The 21,955-nt window shown below is 40.7% G+C and overlaps 1 protein-coding gene across 5 annotated transcripts in view; it reads left to right on the top strand.

Annotated features, from left to right (window-relative positions):
- Window positions 1-21,955, top strand: part of OSBPL3 (oxysterol binding protein like 3) — a 175,551-nt gene that overhangs the window by 116,230 nt on the left and 37,366 nt on the right. For 3 of the 5 annotated variants that reach the window (XM_032401909.1, XM_032401908.1, XM_032401912.1), the window contains 5 exons: window positions 768-924; window positions 10,878-11,008; window positions 13,982-14,089; window positions 20,789-20,923; window positions 21,837-21,930. In XM_032401909.1, coding sequence (XP_032257800.1) covers window positions 768-924; window positions 10,878-11,008; window positions 13,982-14,089; window positions 20,789-20,923; window positions 21,837-21,930 — 625 coding nt within the window. The remainder of the gene's footprint in view (window positions 1-767; window positions 925-10,877; window positions 11,009-13,981; window positions 14,090-20,788; window positions 20,924-21,836; window positions 21,931-21,955) is intronic. The other 2 variants (XM_032401910.1, XM_032401911.1) reach the window with 2 other exon arrangements.

Here is a 21,955-nt window from a genome sequence, read left to right on the forward strand (position 1 = left end):
TGACCCACCTCTTCTGCTGCCAGTCAGTGGATTCATCATCCCTCTGAGCCCACTGGAGTCTCTGGAAACGGGACATTGTGCAGACTCTCTTTTGCCTCTCGTGTCCAACCTCCCAAACCCACATCAGAGTTTCACTGAGCTACATTAGCCACTGACTTCCCCGGTGCACAGCTAAGCCAGAGGCTAAGATTTGCAGCTCGGCCATTGCATATTAAATTAGGACATTGTTAGGGTCAAATAAATCAGAGACTTAATGGGTAAGTCATCTGCGATACTCTTGCATACTCTTTGGTTCATAGCACTTTATGGGTTGAATGGAAGTACTTTCCAAGTAAAGAGTGATTTGTATACAAACATGTGAGAAGTTAGCTTTGTAGAAGCACCAGAGGCAAATTAAGGAAACGTTTTAAAACCTATCCACTGTTAACAACCTAGATGCTGGATGATTATTGCCAGGAGGAAGGAATTGAGTAGAAATGAGAAAGAGCCTGGCAGCTTTAGCTGTCATTTTCAACCTAGAGCTTTAATGCTTCTATCATTTGCAAAAGAATATGTGATTTCTCACCCATTTTTATTTCACAAGAAGCCAGAGCAAGTTGCTGGAGAAAGTGCTTTCCTGGGTTTTCATTTATTTTCTTTTAAGTCATCACTCAGTAGAAAGATTTACCTATAAAATGTTCTTCTACAACTTTCTAATCTTAGTAACAAGTAAATAGTCTAAGCAATTTGCATCTGAAAAGAAATGTCTCCCTTTGGTGTCACTTCAGGTCCCTAAACCTTTCTCTGGCCCAATAAGACTGCATTCCTCCAATCCTAATTTGTCAACGTTAGATTTTGGAGAAGAGAAAAATTACTCTGATGGCTCTGAAACCTCGTCAGAGTTTTCTAAAATGCAAGAAGACCTGTGTCATATTGCCCATAAAGGTAAATGAGTTTTCTTTCTTCCTGATGTGTTTGATGAAAATGTCAGATGCATGTCTGGGTATGGGATGCCCTTGGAGAGGGGATCTTAGTTGGTTCATTTTCTGCTCTATTAGGATTTGGTGCAATCTAATTTTTATTTTATTTCCCTGGTAGTAGGGAGGGTATTGACAAGAAGTTTCTTTTTTAAGCCCTTAGGGGAGATGGTGAGAGCATTAGGTATTCTTTAACTCACATGCTGCTGGTGGCGGTATAGATTGGTGCTTTTCTGGAGAGCAATATGACATTATGTTTTGAGTTTAAAAAAAGAAATCTGCCTATCCAGCAATTCCACTTTGAAGAATTCATTTGTAGAAATTAATTTAAAATTTATCCAAATAAAGATATCTCTTGCAGCATTGTTTATCATATCAAAAACTAGTCATAGATGTGCAACATCATTAGCCATTAGGGAACTGCAAGTTAAAGCCAGGATGAGGTATTACTGTACCCCTATTATAGCTCCACAAAGATACAAATGCTGGTGAGGACATGGAGAAACTGGGTGCCTCATATATTGCTGGTGGCAATGCAAGACGGTACAGGCACTCTGGACAATGGTTTGGCAGTTTTATAGAAAACTAAACATCACTTACCATAGAACTCAATATTCACATTCCTGGCCATTTATCCCAGAGAAATGTGAACTTAAGTCTACACAGAAACCTATACATACATGTTCAGAGCAGCTTTATTTGTATTAGCCAAAAATTGGAACAAACCAAATGTCTTTCAACAGGTGCATGATTAAACAAACTGTGGGACATCCCTACAATGGAGTACAGCTCAACAATAAAAAGGAACAAATACTCATATGCATAGCTGCTTGGGTGGATCTCAAGGACATTATGATGAGTGAAAATAGCCAGTTTCAAAAGGTTGCGTAGTGTATGATTCCACTTATTAATACTTTTGAAGTGATAAATGATAGAAATAGAGAAGAGATTAGTGGTTGCCAGGGCTTAGGGAAAGGGGAAAAATATGGGTGTGATTATGAAGCGGTAGCAGGAGGGATCTTGATGGTAATGGAAAGTTCTGTATCCTGATTATGGTGGTGGTCCCATGAATCTACACATGTGATAAAATTGCAAATAAAATATATTTACACACATACACACAAATGAGAGCACATAAAACTGGTGACATCTGCAGGAGCGCTGTGGATTAGGCCAATGTCAGTTTCCTGGTTTTGATACTGTAGCATAGATCTATAAGATGTTACTGCTGTGGGAAACTGGGTGTAGGGTACCCAGGTCTTCTCTGTACTGTTTTTGCAACTTCCTGTGAATCTATAATGATTTCGAAATAGAAAGTTGTGTTTTTTTTTAAATGGACATAACCTAAATGCCCAACAATAGGGAAATTGGATTTTTTAATGCAATATAATTATGTGATAGAATAATCAACAGCACAATAATAAAAATATGGAGCACATAGCTATGAGGTCAGGTATTCACTAAGCACTTTATATGCACTGTTCCATTTCATTCTAGCAGCAACATGTGGAGCAGATATTATTGTAATCTTCATTGCACAGATAAGAAAGCTGAGGCTTGAAGAAGCTGAAGAGCTTCCTGAATAAGAAAGTGGTAGAAAGTGGCCCACCTGAGACTTGAATCCCAACCTGCCCGGCCCAGTCTGGTGTCTCACCACCCTTACCGAGGGGATGGCCAGGGCTACTTTTCTAGACACAGAAAGATGTTCACAACATACCACTGAGTAAAAATACAGGTCTCAAAACAATGTATAGGTATGATCCTGTCTGTTCAGAAAAAATAAACTATATAAATCTGGCAGATATAGGTGTACTAAAAAGTCTGGAAGGATCTACACCAGCATTTTAGTGATGGAGGCTGGAGTTGTAAGTGCTTATTATCTTCTTACTGCTTGTCTTTTTAAAAAAATGTGGTATATTTATCATTTTTTTAAAAGGGCAAATGGGTTTAAAAGTTTTAAATGGGAGGACAGTGGGGTGCCTCAGTGGCTTAGTCGGTTAAGTGGCAGACTCTTGATTTCGGCTCAGGTCATGATTTTGGGATCATGAGATCGAGCCCCGCGTCGGGCTCCAAGTTGGGTGTGGAGCCTGCTTAAAACTTTCCCTCTCCCTCTGCTGCTCCCCTCCTTAAAAATTTTTTTAAAAATGGGAGGGCAATGCTTGAAGTGAGAGGAAGGAAGATACTGGCTCTGCTGCTTTATTCTCCTGGCCCCGTGTTTTTCTCCCATGACATTATTGATTCTTTCAGCTCCCGTTTCCCTTACACCCCGCAAACATAAAACATGTTGGTTATGAGGAAACCATTTCATGTTCTTTACAAATCCCAACCTCAATCAAACTCGTGTTCTAGTTGCTGTCAGAACTTTGTCAGTGTTTGCAATGCGGTTGTAGGATGAGTCTGTAAGAGGGGAAGGATTACCTGCCCCGCCCAAAGCTCTTCACGCAGGCCCTTGTGTGTTCTCTAGTATTAAAGGATCGGTTGCAATCAGGGCATTGCATTTTAGGCTTTGTGGGAGGAAATCCCTGAAAAAGAGCACAACTTTTTAATAACACGAGCTGTCGGGGCACCTGGGTGGCCCAGTCAGTTAAGCGTCTGACTCTTGGTGTCAGCTCAGGTGGTGAGGCTGCGTTGGGCTTGCACTCGGCGTGGAGTCTGCTGGAGGTTCTCTCTCCCTCTGCCCCTCCCGCTCGTGCTCTCTCTCGCTCAAATAAATAAATAGATCTTTAAAAAAAAACAAAAACAAAAACCCACGAACTGTCTTTTTACGAATGAGAAGATAATGCATCCCCGCAGCAGGGCTGTCCTGAATTTTGTCACTGAAGAAGCTGCTCCCTCAGCAGAGAGAGGTTGCCGTGAGGAGTCAGGCCACGGATACCGTCCTTCCGCAGAGGGCTCAGCCTCGTGGCCCGTCTGAAGTGGGCTGCGGCCAGCTGTTTTGCCTTTCAGGCTTTGTTACACCAAGCTGGCTGCAGAGACTGCCACATGCCTAGACGAGGTCTCGATTTGTGCTCCGAGAAAGGTCCAGGTGCACTCATTCAACAACAACAGCTTTTGCCCTGTGGGCTTAGGGCCTCAAATCACAGGGAGCCTAACCGTCTGTGTTTCACTGCTGTGGATTTCAAGTACACTCGTGCAGACTGACAGATCTCTGGGAGTCCCTTTCACACAGGCTGTGACTCAGAGGCCTCGTGGAATGGAGACACTTCCCAGGTTTGTCCTCAGTCCTGCGAGCTTGCACGCTTTCTCACTTCCATACAGTCAAACTCAAAGCATCTTGACATTTCCTTTCTTCCCGTGTGGGCCTGACCTGGTCACGGACAGTTTGTATGGTACTTTCTTGACTGTATGACTAATCTATCGACTGTGATTCCAGGGCAGGTGAACTAAATGTAGGAATTCCACTGATGTTGTAACATAGTCTGTGTTACCTGCTTTTTCTTTAATTTGTTAAATGCATCTCAATGCTCTCTGTTTTGTAGAAGATTAGATCAAAGGGTGGACAACCAATATATACCCATCATAGGTGAAAAAGTCCTTCTTATATATTATAAATGGAATTTGATTTTTATGGCATATCATTGAAATAATTTTCATTGGTTCGTGTGTCTGGCTTTGAGCATATGTTGACACACATATAAGTAAGCAGAGAACAAAATGTACTAAAACTTAAAAGCCATTAAGGAATTTACATTGCATATATTAACTTTTACATTTCTCCAAATATATTCACGGAACACTTTGCCCATAAAATGCTTTTAAAAACAAAAGAATTCCATGGTTAAAAATGTTTGGAAAACACTGCTGACTATGGTCCCCTTTGAACTTACACAAGAATAGTAAATATTAAAGGCCCTGAGAAGTCCTGCAGCAGAGAAGTCTGTTAGTTTTGTTTAAGTCAGTGATTTTCAATGTATTTGGAAATCTTTCCCTCACTTCCCCAGTAGCTGTTGACACCCAGGAACTAAAGTTCTTGAGAAACATAATGCAGGAAACACAGTAAATAATAAGCCTTTATGGAGCTAACCCTCTATACCATCTGAATCAGAAGATAGGCATTCATTCTAAGCCACTCTGTTATGACTAGCTGTGGAATTTTTATCTCAGCCAGTTAACTTCTCTGGGCCTCAGTTGCCTCATCTGTTAAATGGCCTAAAGTAGTTCTCCTGACTTTTGGGTCTCAAATTCTGTAACTATTTTCTATGATTGGTTATTTTGTTCTGAATAGAATTCATGCTGTTGCTTACTGTTACAAGAAGGTTTTATGAGACAGTGTTCTATTCTTAGCTGAAATAGAAATGACTGATTATGGTGAGCAGTTGTAGGATAGGAGAGCAAGGACTAGGATAGGACCAGGGTCCTCTGGAAGTGGGGCATTTATGTTCTACTTTGGAAAGAAAACAAGGTTAGGTTTAATGATACTTTCCTAAAGGTACTTTCAGAGAGGGAAAGCCTCATTTACAAATGAAAAGATTAAAAGTAGAACAAAATTAAACTGTATTCCATTATTTAGCATTCTTTTGTTTTTGATTCTTTTCCTGTGTTGAGTCTTAATTGTTGAAGGATCATTTTCTGAACTGTTTTGAGTTTCTGGAAGCATTGGATAAAAAACCAAGCATGTCACGGTGCCATCATTTTCATAGATTAAAAGCTAGAAGATATACAGAATTTAAAGAAAAGCCAGATCATTTATCAAGCATAATTTCGAATTCAGCATAAGAATAGGCTGAGCACTTACATTTATGTAAATTATCTGGAAATAAGTAGGACCATTTAAACAAATTACCTAATGTATCTAAGTGAAAGAACCATTTGGATAGAGTATCAGAAAGTATTTTAAAACCATGGATATCTTGTGAGGTTTGAAAATTAGAGGAAGCAGATTACAGAAGATCAAACCACCCGAGATATTTTAGATATGTTATCATTTCAAAGAAAATTCACCAAAATATGCTTTTCATTAAAAAGAGGGAAAGAAAGGGATGCCTGGGTGGCTCAGTCGGTTAAGCATCTGCCTTCAGCTCAGGTCATGATCCCAGGGTCCTGGGATCGAGCCCCACTTCGGGCTTCTTGCTCAGCGGGGAGCCTGCTTCTCCCTCTGCCTGCCGCTCCCCTGCTTGTGCTCTCTCTCTCTCTGACAAATAAATAAAATCTTAAAAAAAAAAAAAAAGAGGGAAAGAAAAATAATGAGTCCTACAGTGGGTTGGGCACTATACGGTAGTATGTTTTCTCACTGTTTCCTTAAAGCACTCACGAGATACAGGCATTATCCACACATACAGATGTGGAAACCGAGGATTTGTCCAAAATCTAAATGGCAACCAAGTGGTAGAAGTAGGATTTTGGTTCACATTTGCCTTATTACAAAATGTCTTTCCCTTCTACCAGACTGCCTCCGTAGAAGTGATGTCTTTGGTATTCATAACTGTCTTCCCCCCGACCTTATTCTTTCGTGATGCCGAGAAACTGCTAGAAAAGGAGCGCATTAAACAGTAGAGCTAAGGTAGATTAAGAGTACAGGTGTCCTTCAGTACCAAACGTGCTAACTATACTCTCACCATCTAACTCAATAGAAGAATACCGCAGAAGCCTGTGGAAACGGGAAAGGTAGTGGTCCAAGAGTCAGTTGTATGAGGCGTATGGCATTCCATTCTGCCAGAACTCAACCTGCATCCTGCTGTCTTAGTACAGTGGGAGGGTTTGAGAAATGGCTGAGGACAGTCTGGGAAAGATGAGTAAACAGAGATGCCATGATTGCCTTTCCATATTTGAACACCGCATGAACGGAGAGGTAGTTCTGTTTGCCAGTGAGGAGACACTGAGGGAAATTTCCACTTGGGAACAGGAGGTCTTCCTTCCCTGCAGCAGAGTCTAGGGGCAGAGCGGACTGCTTTAGGAGACAGCAAATGCTCTGAGAAACATGGTCCAAAAACCACAGGCAAGGAAGTTTAGAGGCAGAGAAGAGTTGGTCATTCTGTATGGTGGGTGGCTAGGTGATCTTTGGAGTTCTTTGTAGCTCTGAGCATTGAAGACTTTCTATGTGGTTTTATTTGTTTTCAGATACCCATAGATGTGATACATTCACTTGGATCTTTCTATTTTTGTAAGTTTTTTTTTTTTTTTCCCCTAGCATCAGGTTAGAAATTAGTAAGAAAACATTCTGTCACAAAGAATATTCCTCACCTCTGGGATCCTGTGTCTTTAACAGTTAATATAAATATAGTCTCCCACGAGCAGCCCCTAACAATCGTTCTGTGTGTGCTGGGTCACTAGGCCGCTGTGAATGACTATTTTAATGTCCTCTGAGTGGGCCTCACCAGTCATTTAAGAAATTCAGTGCATGGCGGGCACCTGGGTGGCTCAGTCATCAAGCGTCTGCCTTCGGCTCAGGTCATGATCCCAGGGTCCTGGGATCGAGTCCCACATCGGGCTCCCTGCTCGGCAGGAAGCCTGCTTCTCCCTCTCCCACTCGCCCTGCTTGTGTTCCTGCTCTCGCTATCTCTCTCTCTGTCAAATAAATAAATAAAATCTTTAAAAAAAAAAAAAAAATTCAGTGCATGGCGATCTTTTGTCAGATGGTTTAGGAAGCACTTTACAGATGAAAAATAAATATAGTGACTATATGAGTTTCTTTCTGCTTATTTTATGCCCACCGCAGCATTGTCAGTTCTCCATTTTGAACCAAGGAATGTATATTCTGCCAATTTTAAATGGAATCTTCCCATCAGGTTGAAGGCCTTGCTTTACTGCAGGCTGTCTGAAGGCCAGAGGAATTGATCTGGTCAAGTGGCAGCCAGCTGAGCACCACATTTACTTAATCTAAAGCAATAAACATAACAGTGAAAAAAATTTTTTTTCTTTTGTAACAGTGTAAAGTGACAGATGTTCACTAGACTTATTGTGGTGATCATTTTGCAGTGGATACAGGTACCAAATCATTACGGTAGACACCAAAACTCATGTAAGGTTAATGTCAATTATACCTCCATTTAAAAAAGAGAAAAAATTGAATTGTAATAGCAGATTAAGGAAACTTATACCAAAAGACCAAAAAACCCCAAAAAACCCATGGCAGTGAAGAGGTATTCCTCCCAGGACCCACTCAGATGGGTATCCGACCAAGTGTGTGTTTTAGGGGGGGTGCCTATCTAATAGGATGTAAAATGTTAATTGTGGGGCTCGTTGCCCCCCAGCTGAGGCTGTTCTTCCACTGTTGAACAGATTCCGGTCAGTCCCTCACTCATAGACCCTGTACCCTGCACGCAGTTATTAACAAGTGCTGTTCTGGCAAGAGACCAAAGTACTCTCCTGAAACTGGTGCCCGTATTTCAAGTCCCCACCACTTTCACCCTCTTGTGTTGCTTTTATCACCATCACTATTATTATGGCAGCAACACTTACTATTTATTATATGCTATCCATGGGGTTAAGTGCTATCCCCGCATTATCGTCTTTAATCCCCATCACCATCTTACAAAGTAAACGCTATCATGACCGCCATTTACAAATGAGGAAAGGGGAGTTCAGGTACAGCATGTGTTTGTCAGGGTCATGCAGTGACTGAGTGATAGAGCTGGAAAGAATCCAGGGCTAGGTCGGAGTCCACACTGTTGGTCACTCTGTTGTGCTGCCCATTATTTTGCTCGATGGAATTGTTTAAATCAAAGAGCTAAGTGCGTTCCATAGATATTGTTAAAAAATTTTTAGTACCTGTTTGCCTTTAGTACCTATTTACCCTGTCTTCTGTTGACAGAAGGGAAGAAATGAATTGTACTTAATAAACTAAGGAAACTGTGTGTGTGTGTGTGTGTGTGTGTGTGTGTTGTGTTTAAACAAATTGCTTATTTATATGATGACTTTACAAAGATGGTCTAAATCCATCACGGAACACCACGACCTCAGACAAGTTCAGAAACAACTTATGGCGAGGTGCAGTTGTCCTTGTGACTGTGGAAATGAGGGAAGTGAGTCGATTATGCGTATTTAGTTTCTGCGATACTAAATCGGCCAACCTTGAATGACAGCGCCTCCAAAAATGCAGCCTTGTGGAATTCAGTAATATGCCAGGCCATCTGAGAAGAAGTATGTCTCTGCCTCTTCCTTCTTCCTACCTTTCTAAAACAAAATGTAATAAAGGAGACTGGAAAGATAATGTTCAAATGTGATATCCATGATCAGTAAGTTAGATGGCATTTCCCCATTCCTAGGAGATAACTCATACAAATGTGATCCAAATTTGATGAATTTTTTGCCGTATGTGTTAGCGGGCTTTAAAAACTTTAATTCTGGCATCTGAATGCCTAGCAGTGCTAAGCTCTCATGTACCTGAGGGCTCACTAAAGTGAACAGAGTAGCTGAATGCCAAGTTTAGAGCTTGGGGATTCTGGATCAAGCAGCTGCAAGACTAACAAGAGTGTAGGCAACACCCTAAAATAATTTCAAATTTACAGAGAAGTTGCAAGAATAATACAAAGAACAGCCATATATCCTTTACCCAAATTCATCATTTTTAATATCTTGCTACATATATCTTACCTCTTTCTCCACATACACTGTATGTGCGCACACACACGTGTTTATTTTTCTGAACCGTGTGAGAGTAGGGATCATACATCATGTCTTTTTTTTATGCCTTTATACTGTAGTATCTATTTCCTAAGAATAGGGATAGTCTGTTACTTAACCACAGTGTAGTTATGAAATTCAAGAAATTTAACGTTGAAGCATGGCTTTCATCTCTCCTGTTTTCCATTTTTAGATGTTGTCAGTGGTTCCAATAATGTCCTTTGATAGCACTTTTCCCCTTCAGTCCAGGATCGAGCCTATGATCACATTTTAATTGTCATATCTCTTCAGTTTCTTGCAATTGGGAGCAGTTCCTCAGCCTTTCTTTTTCTTTGATGAAATTGATGCTTTTGAAGGATACAGGTCAATTTTTAAATAGAAGATGTTCCTCACTTTGCAGTGACCTATCCCTGGCTGGTGTACAACACAAGGGAAGGTGTATCTTTTTCAGGATATTACACCTGGAGGCACACAAAGTCCATCTGAGCCTCACTGGTGATTAATTTTGGTCACCTGGTTAAGGTGCTATCTAGTTTCTTGGTTTCGAGTTTCATGACTCCCCAGCAACCATTGAGCTTTGTTTTCAAGCAGTTTCAGTCTTTGGGGATACAAACAAAACTAAATGTTGATAATTGAGAAATCAGAAGTATCTTTTCAAGTGTCAAAATATCTTGACAAGTCATAAATTCCTAGAATTGTATAGTGGATAGGGCGTTTAGAATTGAAAAATGTGTATGCTAGGGGCGCCTGGGTGGCTCAGTCGTTAAGCGCCTGCCTTCGGCTCAGGTCATGATCCCAGGGTCCTGGGACCGAGCCCCGCATCGGGCTCCCTGCTCCACGGGAAGCCTGCTTCTCCCTCTCCCACTCCCCCTGCTTGTGTTCCCTCTCTCACTTTGTCTCTCTCTGTCAAATAAATAAATAAAATCTTAAAAAAAAAAGGAAAAAAATGTGTATGCTGTTAAATTTTGTAATAGACTTTTTCAGAGCAGTTTTAGGTTTATAGCAAAATGGAGCAGAAAGTACAGAGTTCCATATAACCCTACCCCACCCACACACACACAACATCCCCCACTGTCAACATCCCACCAGCGTGGTCCATTTGTTTTAATCAGTGAACCTACAACAAAGCATCATTATCATCCAGAGTCCATAGTTTCAGTTAGGGTTCACTCTTGGTGTTGTACCTTCCAGATGTGTTTTTTAGAAGTCAATTTAGAGTGTCCATTTGCTGTACTCTTCAGTTCACTATTCAGGGCTGTTACTTTTCTAAATTCCTTTATAAGAAATACGTGTCTCTGTATCTTGTGTTTAATTATGCCTCTTCCTTTACTCGTTTTTATAATGATTATATCTTTCTAGTTTACTTCACTTTAAGGTCAGCTTTTAATACCATATCAACAGAGCGAGAGAAGCTGAAGCAGCTGATGGAACAGGATGTCTCCTCCTCCCCCTCTGCCCAGGTCATCGGCCTGAAACACGCCCTGTCATCCGTAAGTTGCATGTCTGTGTCACAGAAATGCCCGACCACCTGGCCATGCTCATGAATTTTTTATATTTTCCGACTCCATGGTTGTGTTGAAAATTCATGAGAAAACCCAACAAATTATCCAAATTCTATTTTAACCTTTATCGGATCTGCTAATTCTGAACAGCAAAACTGAGCCTACCTCCAATCTTAGTAACTCGTATTTCATGGAGCATTAGATACCTTAAGTTTGGTTTCCTACCATTTATCTTGATTTTTCTGTTTCTGTAAAGCGTTTATTGTGTGTTTGTGTGGGTCTTCCAGATATTTGTTTCTCATTACAAAATCCAAGGTTTGGAGGTTCCTGTACTTCTCGAGCTTAGAGTGACTTTGCAAGTGACAGGTAGCAGAAGGCAACTTTAAATTCACTCATCTTCTCTGCTGCCCAGCAGTGATCCTGCTTACCACTCTTTCAAAGTTATTTGGAAGTGATTTGATTTGGTAAGATAAAACTTTTAGCTGCCTTTTCCTGCATGGGCACAGAGAGGTGAGTCATAAGGAATGTCAGATAATCATTGCGTTTTCATCACAACAGAAACATCAGGCTCCAGCCTCAAGTCAGCCCTTCTGTTATTCACTCTCTCTCTACATTTTCCCCTTGATTTCAGTTGGGCTCCATTCAGGCGCAGTGTCCTAGGACTCTACCTTGAACGGCTGGTGTTGTCTGGTTACTCACTCTGTATCTATCGAAAAGCTGGCGGGTTTTAAAAATAACATACTTATTATGTCATTTGTATTTATTTTACTTATTTATATATTTCTTTTATTTTTATTTTATTATGTTATTTCATTATGCCCCTAGTCTTTGCTTGTCCTTTCGAATCCCTAGTACAAATAGAGAGTGTGCGCACATGGGAAATTACCAGCTGAAGCAATACCAAACTTTTTGTTTAGGGTTAAGTTGGGGAGATGAATTTTAGGATCTTGTTTTCAGGAGCTAATTCAGGCTTTGAGAGAACTAGAAAATATCCGTTCATCTTTCCGATTCCTCATGTTACTGAGAAAAGTAAAGTAATGATTTTGGTGTGACCGTAATGGGAAACACATTACCAGTCGTGCATAGTTGTTGTTGAAGAATACTTAGGAATATTTCCTCACTTGGCATTCCAAGTATGTTATCTTTGAAAGAAATAAAAAATAATGTGGACTTACTCCACAGAAAGGGTCTTAATGTCATTCACCCTGAGGAACTCTGGGTTTTCTAAGGTCAGAGAGAGAAACACCCCTTTTGGATTGCAGTGGACAGCCAGCTGCGCACTGGGAGCTATTTGGGTTTGAGAGAAGAGAGGTGTGGTTTTGTTTTGTTGTGTTTTGTTTTTAAGTTTATTTTTTAGTGCTACAGAGCATTTCTTTGTTCCCAGTAGGTTGACTTTTAGTACCTTCAGAAGGTACCTCTGATGGGCTTCCCCAGCCCCTCTCAGAGCGGTCTTCCTGTCTCCCGCCCTCCTCCCTTGGGAGGTCTGGCCTCATCTTCTTAGTCGGCTTGTCTGGTAGAGGACATGGTATCCTAGGCCAGAGCTGTTACCCTTCTAAGGAATTTACTTTCTCCCATGTTCAGGATTTTGGAAACTTAAGATATAACAAAATGATCCTTTCTTTCCTCTTTTTGGCTTGGATTCTGGATTAGATTCAAAGCTTGTTTTTTAAAAATAACATTTTTAGTGTCCTCCCAGGGCTATCAGAATGCATATGTTTGTGCTGTATATGCAGTCTTGGCATTCTTCTTTCTTCTGCCTGTGGCTTACAAAGGAAAGAGAAGCTGCTAAAATAACACATTTTTTCAGGCCATACTAAGAGTCTAACACTGGTATAGGTTCTAGCCACTGACTGATGCTAAGATGCCAGCAAAATGTTGGTCAGAAAAAAGTGAGTACCCCATAGAGATTGTTACATGTACTTGTGTGTATTAAGAACATTTACTCAGTGTTTCCTAAATGATCCTCAAGAATTTCCAAATAACCCATTCCATTCCTGGGTATTAAAAAATAAAACCAACATCCTGTTTGAGATCCAGGCAGTAGATCCTTCAGTGCCACATCCTTCTATGATCTCAGCAGGTAGGCCCTGGGGCACTAATGGATGGGAAAGGCTCTGAGCTTCTTGGAAGAGAGCCTGATAGACAGACAGGACAGATCTGTGTGCAAGCACCTGGAGAGCTGACTGTGGGAGTGTCTGGGGGGACAATCAGGCACACTTGTCCTTTTCCAAAGACAGATCATTTGGAAACATCTTCCTTTACCTTCAATCTGGTTCCTTCCCATTTGGGAGGTTGGGATAGGGAATCTGACCTGCCCAGGGGTGGGTTTACATGTGTCCAGTTCCCTCCCCCCAATTCCCAGGGCCCTAGTCCTTAGCCTTTATCCAGGTAAGTGAAAGTATGTCGTTGTTGTTTTCAATTAAATGTCTTAGTCATGAAGAATGAATAAAACAATCATCACCTATATTGGGAAATAATAAAATTAATCCTCCACAAAATCCTAATTCTAAGCACACTTCCTAAGATCCAGTTCAACTGGTATGAAAATTAAATAACATTAAAAGATGTCCAATCATAAGGGGTGGGAGAAGCATCCTCTTTAAAGATGAGAGAAGCATGGGGTCATAGGGAGGGAGCTGGGGAGGGAGGGCCATGAAACCACTAGCCTAGTAAGAGCTGAAGGTGTTGGTGATTTCCTTCCCCACTGAAAGGAAATCCTCGCCAGCCCCTTCTTCCATCCCCAGAAGTGAGACCAGAGAAGGGACATCACTTCCAAAGTTCGGTGTCTTTGATCTCCCTGGCATCTCAGAACCATATCCTGTCGGATAACATTCAAGAAAAAAGGTCCAGGAAGTGCCCTCCTCAGGCACTTCCCACAGGACCGTCCCCCTGGGCCCACTGCTGTGCTTTTCTGATACATCCATTTATTAACAGAGCCCCACTATTTTTAACATGTTCCAGGCCCTAGCACAAAACACAGACCTTAAAGAACGCTTACGCAGAATCCATGCTGAGTCTCTGCTCCTCGATTCCCCCGCTGCTGCCAAGTCGGGTGACAGTCTGGCAGAGGTGGGTAAGGCTTCTCGTCTGGGAATGTTTCCACGACCGCCACCCCCTCACCTGACACCCTCTGTCCAGTCCCTCTGCCCCTGATTCCCCCTCGGGAGTGGGGAGTGGTGCTCACAAGTCTGCCCGCCCCCCCCCAGCTGCTGCAGGGTCTGAGCCGCCTGCCAGCCCCCCAAAGCTTTCCTGAGTATGTGCTAACTGCATTGGTAAACTGCTCCCCCCCCAGAAGTCTTCTTCCCTTTGTATTTCTTTACCCCCTTTCCTCCTAAGTATCACCTTTTCACTAGTTATTACTAGAGTCGGAATGCAGAGAGACAAACATTTTCTCCTGTTACTTCTGAAGAGGCCTCATTTTCTCTGCCCTGTGGTATCCCAAGTTGCCCCCTCTGTGACATCCCCTTCCCCCTTTCTTTGTGACCGGTACCTTCTTCTCCTGTGATTTTTTTTTTCTCTTTTAAAAAGCACAGCTGTACCCTGTGAAGGAAAAAATACTGTATTACAATTGAAGTGTCTTGGTCAACTAATAATATGTTAAAATGTCTTTTCTCAAAACTCAGGATGTTTATACAAAATGTTCCTTGCGTGTGTTTAAAATGAGAAACTGCAGAAAAGATACAAGTGGATTACTCAGAAAATAAGTAGAAAAGAATAATAAAGAATAATAAGGCTTCAAACCTGTTTTTAGCTATCGTATGTCTCAGATATGCTATATTTTTCATTAACGAACTTATTAGACTGAGAGCACTTAAAATAAAAAGGAGGAAGGTACTATACAAGGGGTGTATGTGTGTGTCTGTGTGTGTGTGAATTTTATTAAAAGGAGTTTCTAATATTGAAGCTGAATCCCTCTTCCTCCTTCTCCTGTCCTCAAAGAAAACAAACCCCCACACAATACTTCAGTCCGTGGGAAGCCGCGTGTTCAGGCAAAGAGGAGGCTAGCGGCTGAAATCGATCAGCACCCGGGGCGAGGCCTGGGCATCTGCAGCCACGGGGACCACGGGCTCGGCCACACGCCAAGGGGACTCTGTTCTCCTGACGAGGGACCTACGCTGTCTCTGTAGAGGCTCCCAGGCTGCTGTTACTTCTGAGACGTGTCGGAAGTTGAGCATGACATTTCTCCACACACTCACTCCCCACCAAGAGATCTTTTCAGTCATTTTAGCCCAGACCTAAACTGAATCATCTTTAAAGCTGAGCACCTGAACATTACCGGGGTGACCTTCATTTTAGGCCCAGGCAGGGAAGTGTGCAAGGTTGCTGGAGCAGGGCGCAGGCACTCCGCGCCATCACTCAGTGTTGGTGGCTGCCAGACGCCGTGGCGTTCCGTGGGGTTTCTTGTCTCTTGTGAGGCAGTGCTTACCTTCTAAGTAGTACTGCCACCTGATTATATCTATCTGTTTAAGCAAGCTGACCCCTCATTTATGGTTCTGTGTATTGATGCTTAGTGTGTATACTTGGGGCTATTTGCATTTTGGAAAGGAAACCAGAATCACAAGTCTTTACAATGTATGCTTTTATTTTATTTTTTTTAAAGATTTTATTTATTTATTTGACAGAGATCACAAGTAGGCAGAGCGGCAGGCAGAGGGAGAGGGAGAAGCAGACTCCCCGCTGAGCAGGGAGCCCGATGCGGGGCTCGATCCCAGGACCCTGGGATCATGACCGGCGGCTCCGAAGGCAGACGCTTAACCGACTGAACCCCCCAGGCGCCCCTTAACAATGCATGTTTTCAAACCGATCTCACAAGGAATGTACCTGAAGGCTCAAATGTCCTTGAGGAGGGGCAGTAGTATCCCCCACATTCACACTTTCCAAAACAACCTTCTGGAGTCCTGCTGATGGAGTGTTCTCCTTGCTGTTTCCTCTTTCAGTGATTTTCTGTTCTCCTTGTCTTATCCTGCTTTTCACTGAGTGACTCAGGCTCCCTTTCCCAGAAAGGGAAAAGCCATTCTTGTCTTCAGGAAACCAGAGAGTGAGTGGAAGTGGCCGCCCCAGAGCCTAAAAATTCCATTCCCGTTTACTTTTCTTAGGTGGCTCACAGACACCCCAGGCATTCTGTCAGGGAATGACAGTCCCCACAGTGGGGTCAGCCCAGGGCGCTCTGTTCTCTGTGTTTCTGTCTCATCCCTTACCTCTGGGTTGTGCAGATTACCCATCTTTGGCATCGAGCCTGGCTCCTAGATTCTAAAATCCCCCCTCTCCTATCAGGAATTACTCTCACATTCTATTAAGTTCTCCTGCTTTGTGTTTCTGAATGTGAACATTTAATATTATCAGCTTATTAGTTCTTATATTATTTTAGGTTTCAAATGAAAGGCTAAGTGACCTTGGGTGATAACATTCTACTAAACCTATGGTCCACTTAAGAGACTGATAAGGCAGGGCGCCTGGGTGCCTCAGATGGTTAAGCATCTGCCTTCAGCTCAGGTCATGATCCCGGGGTCCTGGGATGGAGTTCTGCATCGGGCTCCCTGCTAGCTGGGGAGCCTGATTTTCCCTCTGCCTCTGCCTCTCTCTTTCTCTCTCTGACTCTCATGAATAAATAAATAAAACATTAAAAAAAGAGAGAGAGGGACTGATGAGGCAAGAACTTTTAAAGCAATGTCTGAAAGAGAAGAACAGAACTTTTTTTTTTTAATTTTTTTATTGTTATGTTAATCCCCATACATTACATCATTAGTTTTAGATATAGTGTTCCATGATTCATTGTTTGTGCATAACACCCAGTGCTCCATGCAGAACGTGCCCTCCTCAATACCCATCACCAGGCTAACCCATCCTCCCACCCCCCTCCCCTCTAGAACCCTCAGTTTGTTTTTCAGAACCATGAGAACAGAACTTTTTTAATTGCCTCTCTGCTATATTCCATATGCAGTTGAGTGCATTAACTCACAAGATCCTAGCCACAGTTCTTTGAGGTAGGTGATGGTAGTTTCATTTTAGAGACAAGGAAACCAGAGAGGTTAAGTAGCTTCCCCCAGGGCACACAGCTAGTAAGAGTCCTAGCTGGGATTTCAGTCCACATCTGGCGAGTCGGAAGTGTTTTCTCAATAGCATCACTGCTATATATTGAGGAATGTGCCAGGCCAGAAAATATGACAGAGTGAAGCTCCAGTAGTGAAAATATGCTGGGGATGGTGTGAGAATGGACCGAATCACTATCTCAGGCATAAACACCATTTCGTATGAAAGAGACAAATATATGATAGAAGAGACTCAAAAACCAATGGGGAAGAGATGGATTTTTCAATAAATTCGGTTGGCACAGCTCAAAAGCAATTTGGAAAGCAGTTTAAATCTTTCCATTGCCACTAAAATGAATTGCTAGTGAATTAGAGTTAAATATAAAAACTAAAATTGAAATAGATTGATTTAAGTATTTATCAAATGGCCAGAGTAGGGAGGACTTCCTAAACTTGGAAACAATAGAAAAATTACAAAAGAAATGTTGACTAGATCTGACGGGATTTTTTTGGGGAAAAAATGGTGTGTGTGAAAAAATGAGGCAAATAATAAACGAAAAATATTTTCAGTGAAAATGATAGACTCAGATAATGCAAAATAGGTGATAATGTCTTTAATGTGTAAGTAATTAATAGGTAGTAACAAACAACTGAAGACCTCAACAAATGAATGAGAAAAGGGACACATTTCACCAGAAAAACCCAAATACACTGGGTTTTTTTAAAACTTGGGACGTTGTAATGCTTATAAATTCACAAGAAGGTGCAAAGAAATGCAAAGAGTTCCCATGCACCCTGACCTAGTCTCCCCCAACGTTAACATCTCTACAGCTAGTTTTTTAAAAAGAAAAAACTGTTGACCTAATTCTTAACAAAGAAATGCAAATTAAAACGATTAGATTTACAAAATTTTTCGAAATTATAGTATTTTATGCCCTTAAAGATATAGAGAAAACAGAGGTTCTCTTATTTGTTAATATAATTAGGTAATATATATATTACTATAAACATTTTTAATAATTCTTCTGGGAACTGATTCTAAAAAATAATGATAATGTCTCATTATTTACAGAAGACATTTGCAAACGTGTGTTCACCATCTTTACAAATTTGGAAACACTCTTAGCTTCCAATACATAAAAGGGTTACTCTGTAACACCCATATGTAATAAAGTATTATCTATCAACTAAAGTTAATGTCTCAAAAAACTAACAGCCTGGGGAAAAGTTCACAATATAATGTTAAATGAATATATCAGACTATATAAAGACTATGTACAGTGTGATCCCAGTATTTCAAACTTAAATCTGTATATCTATATATAACCTATACACATAAACATACACACCATATCTATATACACATATATATATATACACACACAAATATTTTAATATTAAAAAATATACCAACAGGTTAATAGGGGCCACATCTGGGTGATGAAGCTTTAAATAATATGTATTTTATTTACATTTTTCTGTATTTTCTATTTTGAACACATACTAATTTTATCCTCAGGATACATGTTAATTTTTTTAAAAAATGATTATGGTACAGTGTTTGGGGAAAGTACATATATATATATGTATCTGAGTACATATATATATGAGTACATATAGATATGAGTATAATTATTTTAAAACAGAGCAAGACCATATGTATAAAAAGGATGGGAGAGAAATGTATCAAAATGCTTATAGTGGTTTTAGTGTGATAGGATTATGAGTGTTCCTCTCCTTCCCTTTCCTCTGTTTATCTTTTTTCAATGTAAAAACTAGATAAACAACCATTCAGGCCTTCTAAACTTGTGGGGAAATCATTGAACTGAACTGACCAAGTTGATACTTAACAAGTGCAGTCCTGTGTGTGTAAGGTAGTATGCTGGGGCTTGGAGCTGCTGCAGTCCCATTGAGTTTTCAGTGGGTATTAATAGGAAGTTTCTGGAGGGGTGGAACACCAGGAGGGGCTCGGGCTAGGTGTATAATTTTCACCGTTTGTCAGCCAACCCTGATCCACCAGTCTAGAAGGAGGAAGATAGAGAGGAAGAATGACTAGTAATGAATTAATGACTATAACAAGTAAATAAATCATTAGAGTCTTATATGGCCGTGGCACACCAAGACCCAGGAAGATTCTGTTGTTTCGGTGAGCATTGAAGGAGCTCAGTTATTCCCTATGGTGTCTCCTCTTTTGAGGAGACCGGTCTTCCCCTTGAAGGTGACAACTGTGGTACTTGTTTGTAGATCCTAAAGTGGTCTCTTTGTCAGGGCAGAGAGGAAGCATGCTTTTCACAAGGCTATATGGATATTAAATGGGTAAGACCTTTGAATGACCAGGTGTCTTATTTAGGAAAAATCCAGGAGGAAAGGATAGCCATTTAAATGTGTTCCTGAAGTAAACATTTCATAAAGGGACCACTCTGAAAATCTGCTGTGGCCCTCCTGTTATCACATTCCCATCTTGGATATAAGTTGTTTATGAGACTGAAGAGTGTATCCTGAACTCATGAAAAAACTTCTTGAAAATACATAATCCGCTTTAACTTTTGTTTCCCAAATTATTCTGGGACTCATTTATCAGATACACAATGACACAGAAGCAGTTCCCTTATCAGCCCCATGAGAAATGTGAGTGGTAGGGAAGTTCAGGGCAACAGTCTTCTCCTCTGGTTTGAAGGAATCGAATCATCTTGTCCTGAATTTGTTCTCATTCCTCAAGGTCTAGTCAGGTGTCACCTCTTCTGTGAAGCCCTCCCTAAACCAAAGCCTGAAATAGAATCAATCAATCTCACCTTCCTCTTCCCTTCTGTAGTACTTTTCTCTCCCACAGTCTTGGTCTCCTGTGTTGGGTGCATTCTCTGTGCCACTCATTCAGGCCAGAAACCTTGTCTTATTCATCCTTATATCTCCCCAAAGCCAGCATAGAGCAGTTGTTCAATTTGTTGAGTTGTATTGAATTTGCACTTGCAAATTGAATAGAAAGCACATTCTCAAACAAAGTATTTCGGTCCTTCCCAGAGGGGAAGTTTAGACCCAGCAAAGTAGGGAAGGGAGGGCCATGCAAGATGAGAAAATCATGATATGCCATGGTGTTGTTTGTAAGGAGGCTTACAAAGGGGATTGGGAGTTTCCTTCCCTCTTGGAGTCATTGTGGTTAGAGAGAGACTGACAAAGAGAATTTATCTCATTCATCCATGAATAATGAATGATCTGCCACCAGGGGCACTTTTGGGCCAAAACACACTGTGTGTTTGTCAAGGGATGCCTCAAAAGCAGCATGTTGGCCTCTGGGAGAGCGTGGGGGCAGAAGAAAGCAATGTTGCTCTGAATCAGCCATGCAAGGACATATACTGAGTATAATTCCGAAGAAATTTTAGGATGAAAAGAAACATCCTGCAGTGGTAGAGAATAAGAGGATATGAATCAGAGAGTGTTGGAATTTTCCCCCTCTTAAATGGAAACGAAGACTGACCTGGACAGTCTGTTTTGAGATTTGTTGCATGTACCTAAACAGTGATGGTACCTATGAAGTGAGGTGCCCATTTGGGGGAGACCTTTGTTTTTCATTTTGTTTTGTGTGAGGTTGCTTCTCCTCAACTTGGGAGCTGACCTCTGCTTTGAGCTGCTTGTTTGCATGCGCCTGTGACCTTGTGTATCGTGCAATGAAATCAACTGTTTATTTTGCTTCTCTTGAGACTGTTTCTAATTATATGCAATTTTGTGTTTGTGTTTCAAATAGGAAAACTCCAGAGATGACAGCCGAGCTCTGGTCCATCAGCTTTCCAACGAGAGTAGACTCTCCATCACTGACTCCCTTTCGGAGTTTTTTGATGCACAGGAAGTTCTGTTATCTCCAAGCTCTTCAGAAAATGAGGTTTGAGCACTGTTTTCAGTTAGGTGCCTCAAAATCTCTTTTGTTGCTTTACTCGTTCAGTAAATACCCATCTGTAGAAATGCTTAACTAAGTGGCCTCTCTCTACCATTACATTCTGAGGATCTTCTTGTAACACCTACCCCCAAAAGCACAAAAAGATACAAGACCTTAGGGAAAAGGTTGCAAAAGTAGAAGGTGTTGGGTACTTCCTCATTTCTGTTACTTGATTTGTTGTACCTCTTTTCAATTACTTGTTAATCATTTTAACTATTAACTAACCATTTCTACCACAGGGCCAGAAAATAGCATCTTGTTTTTTTTTTTTAATGAGTGAATTTACCAATATTAATTTATAACATGCCATTATTATATTATTATAATTCTTATAATATGGCTATTATAATTCATTTATAATATATAATAATACTGTTTTATATTGATGCATAAAAATCGTACTTTCCTGAATAAGCAAGTATCATAGTTGGCATTACTTGTGAAAATGCAAATTGATAATTTTACCCCTTTAGTATAGAAGTACTAATCTTATTTAATTTCCATAGAAGATTCTTTTCTTTCACAAATGGTTAAAAGACAAATTATAACTCATTCTATGCAAACACTAACAAATTCTGAAAATGCAGTCTGAATTAATAAGAATTTCTGTAATAACTATAGTCTTGAGTTTATTTATGTTTCCTTTGGGATAACTGGTCAAGAAAGTATAAAAATTTTAATAACAGGTGTTTATCATGAACACCTTCTAGGCAGACTGGTGTATGGGCCTCTATGAAAACAACCCTATTTCTGTAGGTTTGTAATGGTGGGATTCAAGACGTTTGATGATTTGGATTAAAGGTTTGATGAAAATCTGGTTTGTTTACTCTTTCTCTAATGTATGTTTTTTTCCCCATAGATTTCTGAAGATGACTCCTATGTCAGTGACATAAGTGATAACCTTTCCTTAGACAATCTCAGTAATGACTTAGATAATGAGAGACAGACCTTGGGTAAGATGTGAATTATATGATATCT

Source organism: Phoca vitulina, unplaced genomic scaffold (genome assembly GCF_004348235.1).
Source record: "Phoca vitulina isolate PV1807 unplaced genomic scaffold, GSC_HSeal_1.0 scaffold4, whole genome shotgun sequence".
NCBI lineage: Eukaryota > Metazoa > Chordata > Mammalia > Carnivora > Phocidae > Phoca > Phoca vitulina.